Source organism: Seriola dumerili, unplaced genomic scaffold (assembly GCF_002260705.1).
Source record: "Seriola dumerili isolate Sdu_G_001 unplaced genomic scaffold, Sdu_1.0 BDQW01000068.1, whole genome shotgun sequence".
Lineage (NCBI taxonomy): Eukaryota > Metazoa > Chordata > Actinopteri > Carangiformes > Carangidae > Seriola > Seriola dumerili.
This window is the reverse complement of record NW_019174323.1, coordinates 13427919-13443499: the sequence shown is the minus strand read 5'-3', so window position 1 is coordinate 13443499 and position 15581 is coordinate 13427919. Positions and strand designations below refer to the sequence as shown.

Genomic DNA, 15581 nt, shown 5'->3' with positions numbered 1-15581 from the left:
TTCTCTCTCTCCCTATCTATCCCTGATTCTCTCGCTCTTTCCCTCCTCTCCACCTGCTCTTGACGTGAATGTGTATAAGCTATGCCTGGCTGAGCGTCTTTTCCTCTGCATGAATGAATGGAGACGAGAGAGTGTTGTGGGCATGAGCAAAAGAAGGTGGGGGGGGTATGATGCTTTCTCTAGGAGGAGGGAGGAAAGGAGGCAGTTAGATTTTCCCTCCAGGCTTCCCTGTGGGGGTTAACGAGGGGAAAGAGCAGCAGAAGGCAGGCTTATAGGACGGAGGATTGGTCAGGGAGGCAGTGCGGAGGGAGCTGACATGTATCTGAGTGACCCTCTACATCTGATATCACAGACACAGGTACAAACACAGCACGCCTTGCAGATGTACTGTAAGTCATGGGTGCTTATCTGGAAATTTACATTTGTGCTTTCTGCTCATAACTCGAGGAAAAGTATGTCCGAGCTTCTTCGCTGACGGGAGTTGAAATATATCTTATTGTTTCCAATCAAAACTGACCCTTCTCTAACCTGTCTCCCAGCCTGCACAGACAATAGGCTTGTTGAAAAGGCTGTTTTTCAAATTAAAAAAAAAGAAGACATGAATTGGTTTGGAGAAAGAATTTACTGTGTTACTAAAAACGCCAGTTATCCAGCCTCAGCCCTCAGCTAGTGTACAGATCAAGAGTGACTGAAAGCCCATTACAAAAAAGAAACTACACACACATTTTAACTCTCTGTGGAACTGCTTTTCCCCCGCTATCCGACAGCTGACTGCCGCAATCTATTACAGCACGGTAAAATACTCTAAAGCTTCTACTATAAAGTTCTAGATTTGGCCCTCTGTTAAGAAATATACTGAGTCTTAATTTTCCAATAATCTGGCCATGGTTTTTCAATCTTCTATGTCTCTGGATCAAGTGTACTTAGCGCTAAGTGAAGAGGAAATGCATGGAAGAAGTGCCAGGTTAGAATTGAATAATAATAGGCACCTTTTTTGGCACTGAAACAAGAAAATATAATTCTACTGTTGTCGAAATATCACCGTTTTAACTTTCACATAAATGCCAAGGTTTACACCTGAAAGGTAACTTTGATATGATGCCAACGAGAGACCATCTCATTGAGATCATCCCACACTGGCGACACTGTGATGCCAAATTTGACTTGGATTCCAGCAAGTCCATCAAAACACAAGGGTGTAATCCGTGTCTTTCTTATTTTAGGCAAAAATAGTTGAATATTTTCACCCTGGGGCCAGTTTTATCAACCAGTTTACACAGCCTGGGATTTACTGCATTAACAGAACACTGTTTGGAGAGGGCGACATGTTTTCAGTCATTGGAGTTTGTTAAATTTTGCATAGACTGCTGTGAAGTGCCAGACTGAATGTCTTTACAACATCTTTCCTTTAAATTTCTTCTTTCCCAGTAGCACTGGAGTTGCGCCAAATTGTCTCCTGACATGAAAAATACTATCAAATTCTAATCCATCTGATCGAAAAACACCAGCCATCTTTAAATAAACATCCATATGTTTAAAAAAAAAAAAAAGAAAAAAAAGTTGAACTGGGTAAGAAAAGATATTAATGTAATTGACTAACTATGACGCATAAAGGCATTCAATGCTGATCACAAATCACTTAACCCTGATTATCCATCAATCCGTAATAAAAGACTCACTTAATGCCTCCAAAGAAAAATGTTAACGTGTATGTGCGTGCGTGCACTCGCACTGATTCCTTTTTACTACTGGCCACTAATGCAGACTCAACGTGCATGTGTGCATGAGTGAAGGACTGCGAAGGATACAACGGCAAATCCTCTGAGGCATGACTGATCTAAGACTGGAGTTTTAGCGCTCTATTAGCCAGCTCATTAAGTCACATTAGAACTCGGGAGATGAGATACATGTCCTGAGTGCTGGAATAACCACCAACCGTTCAGTATCTCCTCCCTCTTCTCTGTCTTGATATCTCTCTCTCTCTCTCCCTCTCTTGCTAACACACACACACACACACACACACACACACACGAACACACGAACACACGAACACACGAACACACGAACACACACACACACAGATGATCATAGCGAGACCAAGCCACTTACCAGAGTCAGAGCTGGATGTTGCCACGGGCATTTTAAAAATTGGTTCCTCCCAGTATCCTCCACAAAACGTGTTAAGTCAACTGCAATGAAAGAGAGTGCAAAAAAAAGAGTGAAGGGAGTTGCAGTGAAAACATTAATGAAGCACTGAATGTGAATTTGAATGCAAAAATCCCTCGGTTGTCAGACCACTGAGGCAGAATTAAGGCTGAAACAAGGGAAGGAGGGTTGAGTTGTGTTGTGAGGTTGAAGTCTGTCAAGTTCAATACAACAAATCCTTTTCTGTAATAATCACAGCCTGTGGATATTCCCAATTTTTCTAACCAGGCTCCCACACACGACAACTGATATCTAACGTTATTAATGCCTAAAAATAGAATAAGCAGTTGCTCTGGTAACACCCAAACAGTCATCATGTCCATCAGGAATACTATTGGCAACAGTTGGAAAGACAGAGAGAGCGGGTGAGTGAGTGAGTGGGCAGGCCAGCTAACATTAGCTTAGTGAGGATCTCTGTTGATTCTAATTGATCCATTTAACATGATGCAGCAGGAAAAAAGCAACAAGCATCACAGACAAAAGAGTGGGAGACTAAGCATCTGTTGTCCTGAGATCCAAAACTGGCTTCTCAGGTGAAGTGGAATCTGGGAAAGACACACAGTGAATAGCAATTAGGAGCTAAGGAGGGAGTGCCAGGGACACGAGCAGAACAGGCAATCAATGGTCACGAGGGTGAAGAGAGACAGAATGAAGAAAATATAAGAGGGATGAGGAAGAAAACTGTCAGGCAGGAAGGCTCTGGCTGTGGGGAAACATAAGGGTTGTGTGTGTGTGTGTGTGTGTGTGTGATTGGAGGGGGGGGGGCAAGAGAGAAGGAGAGAGATCAAACAAGAACAATGGTGAGGAAGAAAGGAGTGCAGCTGATGAGGGAGAGACTGTGGTATCCAAGGATGCTAATTCCTGGTTGCCATGACAATAGCGATCCATGATGGAACCAGTGCCGTGGTGACCAAAACCCAGCAATGTCACCACAGGGTCACTGTGTGTGCGCATGTGTGCACTATGTCAACACATAAATCCTATTTCAGCCTCCTCATCACCATCGATCAGATTTGTGGTGATGAAGAATCTTCACAAAGTGCTCCAGCATGTGAGGAATTACACTAAAAACAGGGGCACAATCAGTGATATTACAAATGACTGCTACACTCTAAATGTTTCCTGTCTGGCTTCCAATGTTATATATTTAATAAACGGATTAAATTAATTTCTTCCTTCAAAAGGAATCACATTTCTTTTTAGTACTGAGCAGCCAACATTTCTAAAATGACTTTACTGGGGGACATTTTTCATTTAGAAAGCTTCTTTTATCACTCACTAACTTCTTTTCTAGCCTCTTCGAGCCCAGTCCTATGTAATTCTAATAATTTTATTCTCTGCATACAGATCAAAATATTCCCAAATCCTATTTGTTCAGATGTTTGCAGGTCTGCACTTTTGTGTCTAAGCACTTCATCAGTGCATCCCTGGGCACCAGTTAAAATATTCTATCTTATAAACTGTTAAGTGGGAACCCACTGGAGAAGGGCATATTTCAGTTATAATCTAAACATATTGATCCACCAAACTGGGACAATGGTATTACTGCTTTTCATACCTCCATTCAAATGCAGGTTGGAATAATTCATTTCAGACTTCATTACGCTAATGACCGCTCAGCTTTAAATTCATCCCTTTGTAAATCTGTTTTTCGTCACCCAATAATCCTTGCAATAACCTGGTTTATTCTGCCATATGTTTTCATCCTTTTGGGCTTCTATATTTAACTCCCTCCCTTTGTCTTATATAATAAATCTATTTCTCCTAACCCACGGACATGTCATATCATATTTGGAATAGTAACACCTGAACTCAGCGTAACTGGCTCAGAGAAACGCTGTCACATCGAGCTTTTTCCTTGTATTCATTTTTGGTTAAGTGTAGGCAACTTCATTATGTTTTTGAGGTCAGTCAAAGGTTCAGTTTTTTGTTCTTCATTTTCAAGCTGAAGCTGGTTTAATTTCTCTATACATGATGGAACGACATGTTTACTTGTTTAACAGCTGTAACTGAACTGCTGCTACCGGTGTGACACTGAAGCACATTCTTAGATGCTGAAGGACCAAGTGCTTTCACAAAAACTCTGATCTATGTGGATCAGGACCTTAATACCACATACCAGTCCGCCAGGCTTATCCGTGGCATCCTGTGTTTGCACTGTGAAATGAGTTTGTTAAAAGTATGCGGAGACCACACGGCAGCTAAGAAGTCAAAGCCGATTGCAGCAGGACTTGGCGACGCTGGAGCTGGGCTGGGCTGACACACTTGAGGCTGGGAGGAGGGGGGGGCAAGATCCTCTCTGCTCTTTGCCTCTGCCACTGTCCTTGGCTCTTATTTTATATTCTCGATGAGGTAAAATTAGCCAAGAGCTAGTGATGGTGCAATCATCACCAGTGGTGGCATTTTCTTGGTATTTTCTGGCAGAAAAGCATGGACGTCTCACAAGAAGTGCAACCAGTAACCAAGCTCTACAAACAAGGATTAAACAAGTACTCCTGTAAATACTTTTAAGACTACTGTTGTAGTTGAACAGCGTGTAAATGATCCTTCCATGAGGTGAAAATTGGTATTTTCACACAAATCGTCTTTCTGCTGCAGATGGAAAAAATGCTGCTGTTGTGGGTCAGTGTGTCTCCACAGTAATATTGTGTATATGTAAACTGTGTCATAGTGATTTTTTCCCTCTGTCTTTATTAGTCAAACCACACACACGTGCAGTCACACTCACACTCACCCAAATCTCCATCTTTCTCAGTGAATTGCAGGAACAGACCAGCTCGATAGCACAGCTGCCATGACATCACATTCGCAGACCTGCTATCATCTCTTCACTGTCAATCTATTAAAACAAGAGGCCAGCTGGGTGTGTGCTTTTGGGGGGGTGTGGTTTTTGCGAATGCACATTGATCCACAATTATATATTTTAGACATTTATTTTGAAGCCATATATCCCTTTGCAGTGAGTTTAAATTCCTGAATCACCCAAGTCTTACATAAACCAATAACGAGGGCAAAGGTCGAGGTTTTGGTGCTTTAAAAACATCCCTGAAATTCAAGAGAGAAAGTGCTTCCACCTTTTTTTTTCTTTTTTTTTTTTTATTGAGATTGGATGGTCTTTTTCCACTATTCATTGAAGATTGTGACTTTATTTAATTCAAATTACTTTTCCTTTGCTCTTGAAGATTTTTGCCCTCTGTCACTCTGACATGAAACCAATGCACTGTGGTAAATTACTTTCACAAATATTTCTCTATCAGCAAAGATCCCCAGCAAAGGTTGAGTGAAATATCTTTTTCTTCAAGGTAATGCTTGCAGACATATCAAAAATACAACTGCAAATAAAGCCTCAGTTCGAACAATTAAAAAAAAAAAAAAGCATCTTCCAGCACATTTTGGCCTATGGCAATGAAACAAGTGGTGGCCCAGGTGTTAGTATGCCAAGTGTAAAATGCCTTGAGCTGTTCCCAGTGAGGCTGCATTAAAATCTGTCAACATGCTTACACACACACACACACACACACACACACACACACACACACACACACACACACACACACACACACACACACACACACACACACACACATACATACATACATACATGCACCAACGACCAAACAAGTCCTAATCCACACATGCAGCCTGGCGTCAGGCCTAAAAATAGCCCTGTGCTCCCACAGGTTCAGCTCCTCTCATTACTTTACAAGGGAAAACTGTCGTATCCAAGACAACCATGAGCAGCTCTTCGCCTTTTTCCCCGGCGCTTTGCCATGGCAACAAGGGAAAATGCGTAAAATAATAATAAGTTGGAGCTAAAATTGGATCTATTAAAAGGTTTGAGCTATACTTCAACACAGAGCTGCTCTTTATCTGAGGAAATGATTTTCTATCAGCATCATAGTTGAAAAAAAGACTGCAGCATTCACACAACAGACAGGGAATCAATTCTGACAGAACTCACAAGCCAAAACTAAATGCTTTAACAGCAATTTCAGAGACGAGGTCTAATGAAATTGAGCAATATTTCAACTGCGATTTCAAAACTGTTGTTTTAATACATATAAACTTTACAGCTGACACTAATCACGTTGTTTCTGCGCTGATTCACAGGGAGTTACGACAGAAAATTCACAGTTTCCTCAGAAAGACAGACAATCCTGTCAGAGTTTATACTATTCTTACAAAAATATTGGCGTGTCACTTCAGAGGCTTCGTGGAAACTATCATAAGAGCTTCTTTTGAGTATCTGCCCTCAAGTATCTCGAAGAAAGCACTAGTATGTTTATGCTTCCCTGTTGTCAGACTAAACTTTCTCAAAAGACAGTATTAAAGCAATTCATTCAATCTTGCATCACGCCCAAGTCACTACAAATGCCACAAAAAATCTAAAGTCTATGTTGAAGTCCTTTGAAGGAGAGTATAAATTCAAAAGCGGTTTAAAGTAGTCAGTGCTGAATGTTTGAGCGATTTCAAAAATCAAGGTGTACACAAACTGTGTAACTGCGTGGAAAAGAACATTTGATGTATTTTTCCTTGATGCATATTGAGCATAAAGTTACTATGAAGCTTCATCTTAACATGCCAAGAAAAATCTTATCATGAATGATTAACCATCAGCTAACAGCTTGGGGACTCATTAGCCAACTCAGAAACATGAACAACTCAGAGATTCTCAAACAGTTAGAAAAGTAAGAACTATGTTTTTTTTGTCAGCATAACACAAGATTGATCACTATCAACAGATAAAACCTGAAAACAAGACATCTAATAAATGCTGTTCATCTTAGTGTTGTGAGTCTTCCTTTCCCCTCAGCCCCATACAGATTAGTGTAATTAGAATTAAATGTCATGTACATACCACTGAGAGGCTAAAGGAGTCAGGCAAAGTGCTGAGAGCCACCCGGGGAACATTTACAATCACCACCCTACCTGGACTTCATTAAAGGTCCCCACTCCTTTCATTTTTTTGAGGAAGCAGCCATGATGGAATAGACTAAATGAATGTCACTGTCTCAATGTCACTCAAATCTCTCTTGACACATTCTCTGGTGGTTACAGCCCAAATATTACAGAGAAAATCTCCACTTTTAGTGCAAGATGGTTACACTGGCTTGCCCATGTATTTGGCTGATACTGGCTTTTATTAAAGATCAGACATTTCAGTGAGCCTGGTGTAAAGATATTGAATGTCAGCCCAATATAAGACTAAGAGTTTATAGCAATGCTTGCAGCTCTGTGAGGCTATATGTTGGCTTTGAGCTATATGGTATTGTCAGCATGCTAACATGCTCTTAATGACAATGTCAACATGCTGCTGAGGTAATGATGACCATGTTCAACCTCTTAACTTAGCATGTTACCTGGCTAACATTTGTTAAGTAGCATTAAACACACTACACAAGTAAAGCTGAGCCTGATGGAAATGCGGATTTTAACCCAATGGTACTGAAAGATAAAAAAAAAAAAATTAGAGGATCACCAAAGTGAACGTAAATGTTTGTATTCAATTTCAGGGCAATCTATCAAAAACTGTCTGGACATTTTGCTCAAAACGACAGAAGTCAACCTCATGGTGGCTCGCCAGGAAAAGTCAGGGAACCTTCCAAGTCAGATGTCACTGTCCTCTGGGGAATATAAATGTCTGTGCAAGATTTTGTGCCAATCCATCATGTAGATGTTGAAATATTTCACTTTGAAAAGTGAACATTTGGTACATGAAAAGTCAAGAGAATCACCAAAGCCATTAGGACACTCTGTTCATCAAAGCAATCCATCCAGTATTTCTGTCAAGATATTTCAGTCTGGACTGACAGACTCTGCCATCCCTAGAGCCACATTGCAAGGCAAACAATATTCAAAATAACATTAAAAATCCACATATACAAATACAGTAATGAAAATGACATAATTCAGTTCTCACAGCACAGCCTCTGTACATGGAGACCTGTGCCGGCCGGGGGTGAGGTGGCAGGTGTGAGAGTAAATGGGCAGGTCATTTTTTTGATCGACACCGAAGAGGTTGGGCAAAAGATGCTGAGACTACGTGAACCGCCACTGATTAATCTCCCAGTGGAATCGAGTGTGGATGGGCTCTGCTTCTGCAGCCTTTCACTCTGCCAGCTACAGTTGATTAGAATTCCTGTTTGATGCAGTAATTTATCATTCAGTCTATCAAAGCAGTAAAACTGAACAGTGTCACGGTCAGGCACCATTGAAGGTGTTCTTATGAAGACTATTCTGTTTGTGACATCAAATAACCAGGATGACATCTGACTTCTTCTGTATAATAAGATTTGGGCGAGGATCAGGGGTCACACAGGGATAGCTCTTTGAATTTTTCTGAATTAATGACCAATGTTAAAGGATTTGTATTAATTTAATGTCATGTATACATTACTCTGAGGCTCAGATATGTCACGGTCACATTGTCTACACTACCATGCTGCCATTTTTTCTGATTCGATCCAATTTTATGTCTCGTACAAAATGAATTCCAGTCTTCCTGAAAAACTTTAGAGCATTTAGAGCGGAGAGCATATTTTTCAACGTCTAAGGAGTCTGATTTCAAGCAGAGTTCTTAAATCGTTAAAGAAGTGCTTAGACTATGGTTCTGTCGAGGTAGAACCAGACCTGCTGATCTTGTAGCCAATCCCCAAAGCTGTCAAAAGCAGGGAAATTTATGGTAAACCTCCCACTTCCAAAACAGAAACTGATAAGAGGGCTGAAGTTTCTTTAATCCCAGTCAAAAACTCTTAAAAATGAGACCTATCTGTGGTGTCATATGAAAATCCAGCAGGGGGGATTTTCATTTTGATATAAGTAACTATACATTACGCATATTTTAGTGAAACTGCACCAAATGCTCATGATAATATGAGCTTTGATTTCAAAAGACTGCTCCAAAACAACAATATCATTCTCAGTTCCTTTGTGCAACAGATGCTTTACAGATCAGTCATGTATAGACCTGTATAGACTAGATGGACTCTTTATATAGAACAATGTTTAAAAAACATTTTCATTTATGCTTTCATTATCATTCCTGGCAGCTCTTTTGTCTAGGGCACAATCTTTAAAAGGTTTTTATTCATACTGAATTGACAACATAAATTCCCAACCACGTACACATACACAAACATTTTAAGTTTCAAAAAGCTAAGGCTTAATGTTGTAATTTATGAAATAAATTTACATGTAAACTGATGTTTTGTTAATAACCGTCAAATCTTCCCTTTCTCATCCCTGCACACAACTGGATAGTGTCTCTACTATCACTGGAGATACATTAACTCTTGCTGATAGAGGACATTTGAATAATTCCTCCCCAGTGATAAACAGTCCTCACAGTGTGACACTGTCAGTCAGTATACTCTTGTTTCAGTGAATGCAGCTGTGACCATTTCTAACATAAAAGACAACAAACTGAAAATCAAGTTAAACAGATGGATGTCCAATTGAATCAATATCAACAGAAACCCAAATATTTATTCATTTATTAATATTTCTGTCATTTAGATAAAGTTTTCAGGGAACAATAACTAATGTTTAAAAAAAACTTTCACCTTATGGACCATTTTAAGGTGATAATATCCCGCCGAGCATCAGTGGCTGGGTAAGAAATATGACACAGTGTATAAGGACCTGGAAAAATAACATGCCTTTAAAATAGTGAACCATTACAACAATTATTGAAGATAGAGTGATGTTTGGATTCGTGTTCTGAGTGAATAACTGGGTCGTGCTTATATATAAATGAAACTGTATTCCCTGCCAGTGGCAGTTTTTGAAAAATAATTAGTTTGTTTCCTTATATTTGATTCTCATTTTAGCTTTTGTATATAGCCGTCAGTGCACACAGACACGCATACATACATACACACATATATATGTGTGTTCGTCTCTATGTGTGTGTGTTGGTCCACATGTGCTCTAACATCTGTGCACGTTCTGATTGGGCATGCGCAATGGCAAAGAACAGGTGCATGACGTGCATCCACTCATTGTTATCAACATTATAATTTGATTCAATTTCCCTCGTTCAGGCTGTGGTAATTCTTAGTAAAGCTGTCATCGATACTGTAGTTGTGTTTTACCTGTGGTCGCTGTACAGGTGCAAATAGCCTGGGGTCAATTAAGCTAGCTTAACAAAAAAAAATGACATGTAGCTACTGATTGAGGAACAAATAAGGCGCACGAGACCGTGGAAGGGGGAATTGCGTAGCTCTCTCGTGCCCAATGTGCGTAACTTCGATAAAATGGTCCACGAGGTTTGACAATAAGTGGATTTTAGCGTTAATTATGCGGGTAATAAGACTTCATCTGTTCGGGAGGTCTTACTTAGAAGACATGAAATAACTGCCTGCATGTAGCCTTCCAGTAGCCACCTGGCGAGTGGGGAAGGTGGACTACATCTCTGGCAAGGCTTTGATTGAAAAACGGCATATTCGTTATCTACTAACATCAAACTGAACAGCACGTTTTCTCCGTGAAAAATAAAAACAGCGAAAGGTTGAAAGCGCTCACCTGTCCGGTTACCTTCGTCTGAGATGCAGCAAGAGGGTTTGAGATATCTCCACTGGTCGAGTTGCAGTTGTTGAAGCACGGCAGGTCTTGTTTAATGTATGCAGTCACTTTCACAACACTGAAGCCAACGGCAACCCACACAAACTGCTATCTTTAACCTAAAACGGCTCGCCTGCCCTCACAAATAGCATCCATTGATTAGAACCTATATTGGCTGCTCGGTTCGCTCTGATCCGGTTTTTCCAAAGGACGCCAAGGACGGTTTTGTGATAACAAACGCGTCTTTCGGTGTGGTACCCCTGTCTGAAGTTGAAGCCTGTCCGCTGCCGTCGATATGAACCCATACAAGACCAGCAATAGGATAGACTAACTTGAAAGTGCACGTTTCCTGGGGATACAGCGGCATCTAGTGGCAACAAGAGCAAGTGCAGTCTGTAAAAAGAAGGACTACCAAAGCATGTGTGTGTCTGTTTAATACTTTTATTCCATTCAAGTCTTCATTGTAAAGTAATTGATTTTGATACAAATTATTTACATTTTTGGCCAACTAACAAATAGACGTATGGAGAGGAGCAGATAAACAGAGGGAGAGAGAGAGAGAGAGAGAGAGAGAGAGAGAGAGAGAGAGAGAGAGAGAGATTTGCATGCACATTAACAAATCCAATACGCAGTCACAAAGTCCAGTGCAGGTTGTCTTTTGAAAATCTCAGTGTTTTTCATTGTTGCTTAATCAAAGGATCAGGGAAGGGTTAATGTCGGAGTGTTTTACCACTGATCGTTGTAGTCCGAGCTGAAAGAGAAGAGAAAATGCTGTTTAATTAAATGAAATTTACACTTGATGCATCCTAATACAGTTTCAAGAAAAAGTAGTGAGTAAGAGAACCCTTCAGAATTACCTCCATTTATGTATAAACTTGTCCTAAAATATGGTCAGATCTTCATCCAAGTTACAATTATGAACAAACATAATCTATTTTACCTAATGACACATAAAATCATTGTATTGTTCTTGTCCATACTGAAAAAAAAACATTCAAACATCCACAGTATAGGCTGGAGACAATATGTGGAACCCGTGGCTAATAACATCAACAAAACCTAAATGGAGTCGGGAGTTATCAAAGATGGAGTCCAGTGAATGAAACTAGATTGGAGATGTTGGTTAGAGCTACTTTTGTATAAGAAGCATCTGCTGATGTGAACTATGCATCGCCAAAAAAAGAGATCTCAGATGACTTACGATCGAGAAGTGCTGATTTGCATAAAGCTGAAAAGGTTACAGAGTCATCTCAAAGAGTTTAGAGATTCATCAGTCCACAGTCTAACAAACTGTCTATAAATAGAGATGATTTAATTCTGTGACTACTCTCCCAAAAATAGGGCCTCCAGCTAAGATAACTTCAAAAGCACAGAGCAGAATGTACAGTAATGTCAGAGTAACAGCTAAAGGCTTAAAGGAATCACTGGAGCTGGTTAATATCTCACAGGTCTTCCACACACAAAGCATGGTGTATGGTGGCTGTCCACACAATCAAAGTTATTCTACCACTGGATGACCTCAAACAAAGAAAGTCCACCTGCTGGAGAGTCAGAGCCCAAACGTTAACCTTAACGGAGCAGAGCCGCTGACACAAGAAATCCTAAGAATATGTCTGAGGTTAAGCAGCTCTGTACATTGTGCAGGTCTGATTAGCAGCTACAGGAAGTGTTTGTTGGAGGCTATTGCTACCGATGGAGGTAACCACCAGCACTGTGTGTTCAATAAAGATGCAAAAGATCATAACTGTTTGTGTGATATTAGCTTAGGGACACCGTGTTTGTCTACATTTACGACTTAGATGAAGATAAGATCACAATTTATGAGCAATCATTCATCAGAAAACCGGGTTTTTGCAAAGGATTCAGGTCCTTTTTTTCTCTTCAGATCACCAGCTCAGCTGTCAAAGTATGTGATCGTGACATTGTGACAATGTCATGGAACAAGAGCAAAGAATATTAACAAGGAACTAAACAACAGCAACATGATCCTTCTGCAGAAAGGATTACGGCGGTAAAGCAATATGCTGCACCAACAGGTCTGTTTCTTAAAGATTTTAAATAGGGGTGGGTGCAGCCAGATGTATAGCCTCATATATGGCAGGATGCATTAAGCAGAAATGTTTTTGCACTACTGTAGATGGCAGTGATAATGTGTTATTTCAATTCAGACTGTTTGCTAACAGGAGATGAAATATTGGTCCATTTTATGTTGGTCTTGTCTCATTAAATTGCATCTTCTTGATTAATTAATAAGAAGAAACTGATTACTGTGACATGTAAAATCATAACTTAGGACACAGAGTTTGACTGATGGGGCTTTTCTTGAATATTGGTACAGCTGCATTTATGATGTTCTTCAATGAACAGTTTATATATTGATTTGCTTGCTTTCTTGAATTTTTCTCTTTTTTTGTTAATGGATTTGTCTTTCAGAGGCCAATTGTATTTTAAGAATACATGAATCACCCTTCATTAGGGATCCTAAAAAGCCCACAGCGATTAAACAGAGATGTTTTTTCTATCTGTTTCTCTCACCGTGGTTCAGTGTCTTGGCTTGAATCAGCTCCGAACAGCAGCCACGCCACCGCCTGCTCCGGGGTCGACCTCTTCCCATACCTGGAGAAAACCAAACACCAGCATGTAATGACTGCCACTCAACATTAATATGAGATTCTCATTCATGTGAAAGCGCCTCTCTGCTGCACATCAACAGTCACTCACTCAGCATTTCACTGGGTGCTCCTGTGACCCCCACCAGCCTTGTTATGAATTTCAAATACAGGACATCTTTTTTCAAGACTCATCCAGCTTTGAACAAGGCAAGTTAACTCCACAAAACCCTGTGGAGCTTTAATCAGTGCCACTTCTCTGCTCAATCTCTGCAGTCCAGTCAAAAAAAAAGAATAACGCTGTGCATTGCAAAATCAATGCCTAGCCACTAAGGGAGTAAACCTTCCTTTGTTTGAGATGTGGGGGGCTGCACTGGGTGCCACACAGTCCTTTGAGTCTAATGACAGATCCAGCCTCTTTAATTACAGAGCAGGACGGTTAATGATGAGACTATACTCTGCTTCCATCACAGGAAAACTGTACACCCACTAGTTTCTCCAAATGGAGCAACAGAATTCAACACAACAGTTATTTGACAAAGCTATCTTGTCAAAACGGAAATCTTTTTGGTATTTTAAGTATGACGGATAAGAAAACAGCACAAACTTAAAAACGAAGAAATTTCATTATAGGTTCAAATAATCTCTGCTACATTTCAAAAGCCAAGATGTGTAATACATCTACAACCATGTAGGTATTAAATACTGTGTTATGATCCAGTTGATTCACCTACTATGAAACAAAAGGAAATTATTAGGATATCTGGTGTTGCTGTATGTCTGTTACAAGACATGGGGTCACAACAGAGCTGTTAGCTTCTCCCTGGTCTAAACATTATATACCCATCAGAGGAACAACAGCAAGGCTTTGTAACTTAAGCATAATGACCCAAGGGTGCTCCTTGGCTTTCCAAAGAAAGGATGAGCTCTTAACTAGTATCTGAAAGGGTTTTATTTGGGATGAAAAACAGGCCTAGTGTGAGTGAATTCATGCACTGGGAGAGAGCTCGATCCTGCTTGTGGCTATCTCTGCCAAATTGTCCCTGAGCCAGACTTAATCCCTCACATCAAGGGAGGTGGACTATCTGTCTGACCCAACCAGAGGATGAAAAGTTACCAAAGAAATGCATGTTTTCAGCATCTATTAGTCCCTCGATCTCTCCTCTTTTTTTTCCAGGTCATATATGTTGATTTGAGAGTTAATTACTCTCAGAACTTGGAAAGTGGATGGATGTGAATCTGTATAGCTTTCTAACTCTAGTTCATTTTATAAGTCTAAATTGAAAGCGCGCACACACACACACACACGCACACACACACACACACACACATTTGTAACTTGGTTTGGTAAAGCGGACTCACCTCTGTCTGGTGATGAGGTTAACATAATGCCTGACAGCCGCGTGGTATTTGGCCCAGTCCTCCGGTGAGGCGTTGCCCCCGGGGCTCTCTGGTTTGGGAGGGTAAGCGTCCGCAAAGCTGCTCAAACACACGAGGAGGCAGAAGACGAGCGCTGCAAGCATCATCCACGATCTCAACATGTTGGCCATCTGAGGAGAGGGAGAGATGCCATGGTAAAATGTCATTTTGTTCTTGCTTCTTATCTTCAAACTAACTTTGTGTTTACGTTTCTGCTCCATTTCACATAAATAGCCTACCTTAATGCACAAAATGTCTTTAAAGTATTTCAAATATTATATTAAAAAAACCCACATTATTTCATGAATAAATAACATGCAAAAAAAAATCTTTCTAGGATGCGGTTAAAAATTCAAGATGCAGCAAAGTATCAGAAAAGTAAGAGGACCTACTTTTTGACAGTTGTCTCTTGGTGTAGTCACCCCGGTGTTGCCCCTTGTCTCGCTGCTCTCCCTTCGGTTCACAGGGTTATATAGTGTGGGACGGATACCTGATGCGCACCGAGTAACACTTAACCACACCCCTCGCTCTTTCCTCCGGCACCATCCTTCACGGGGTCACTTATCTCTGCCAAAGCTGGAGGACACACTCACAGCTGAACTTGACTCCCTTGGTAGCTGAAGGTTATTTTGTTGAGTATAAACATTGCAAAAAAAAAACTTATTTCCCCGAGTCTTTCAAAAAAATAAAAAAATAAAAATGAAGTATTGTTGTGATGGTGTGAGGAAAACATGCCAACAGGCTGCTCGTTCAGCACCACGAACAGCGCAATAAAATAGTCTCCCC

The 15581-nt window shown here is 40.4% G+C and overlaps 2 protein-coding genes across 3 annotated transcripts in view; both read right to left on the bottom strand.

Moving 5' to 3' along the window:
- The window catches only part of mpp2 (membrane palmitoylated protein 2), a 37796-nt gene extending 26752 nt beyond the window's left edge, over window positions 1–11044 (bottom strand). The window contains exons 1-2 of one of the 2 annotated variants that reach the window (XM_022743432.1): window positions 10729–11044; window positions 2110–2189 (exon numbers count right to left, since the gene is read on the bottom strand). In XM_022743432.1, coding sequence (XP_022599153.1) covers window positions 2110–2140 — 31 coding nt within the window. In that variant the 5' untranslated portion in view covers window positions 2141–2189; window positions 10729–11044. The remainder of the gene's footprint in view (window positions 1–2109; window positions 2190–10728) is intronic. The other variant, XM_022743433.1, reaches the window with a different exon arrangement.
- A 449-nt stretch (window positions 11045–11493) lies between these two features.
- On the bottom strand, window positions 11494–14926 carry LOC111220015 (peptide Y). The gene is made up of 3 exons (XM_022742945.1): window positions 14739–14926; window positions 13303–13383; window positions 11494–11518 (listed from the first exon to the last, which is right to left on the bottom strand). Exons 1-3 carry the CDS (start codon window positions 14924–14926, stop codon window positions 11494–11496), a joined length of 294 nt encoding a protein of 97 aa, XP_022598666.1.
- Window positions 14927–15581: the final 655 nt, after the last annotated feature.

Excerpts from the sequence above, each read along its gene's own strand:
- LOC111220015 (XM_022742945.1), bottom strand. The coding sequence starts at position 14,926 with ATGGCCAACATGTTGAGATCGTGGATGATGCTTGCAGCGCTCGTCTTC. Across the intron at positions 13,384-14,738 it reads AACCTCATCACCAGACAGAG|GTATGGGAAGAGGTCGACCC; the intron begins GTGAGTCCGCTT and ends GGTTTTCTCCAG. Across the intron at positions 11,519-13,302 it reads AGCCAAGACACTGAACCACG|CTCGGACTACAACGATCAGT; the intron begins GTGAGAGAAACA and ends CTTCTCTTTCAG.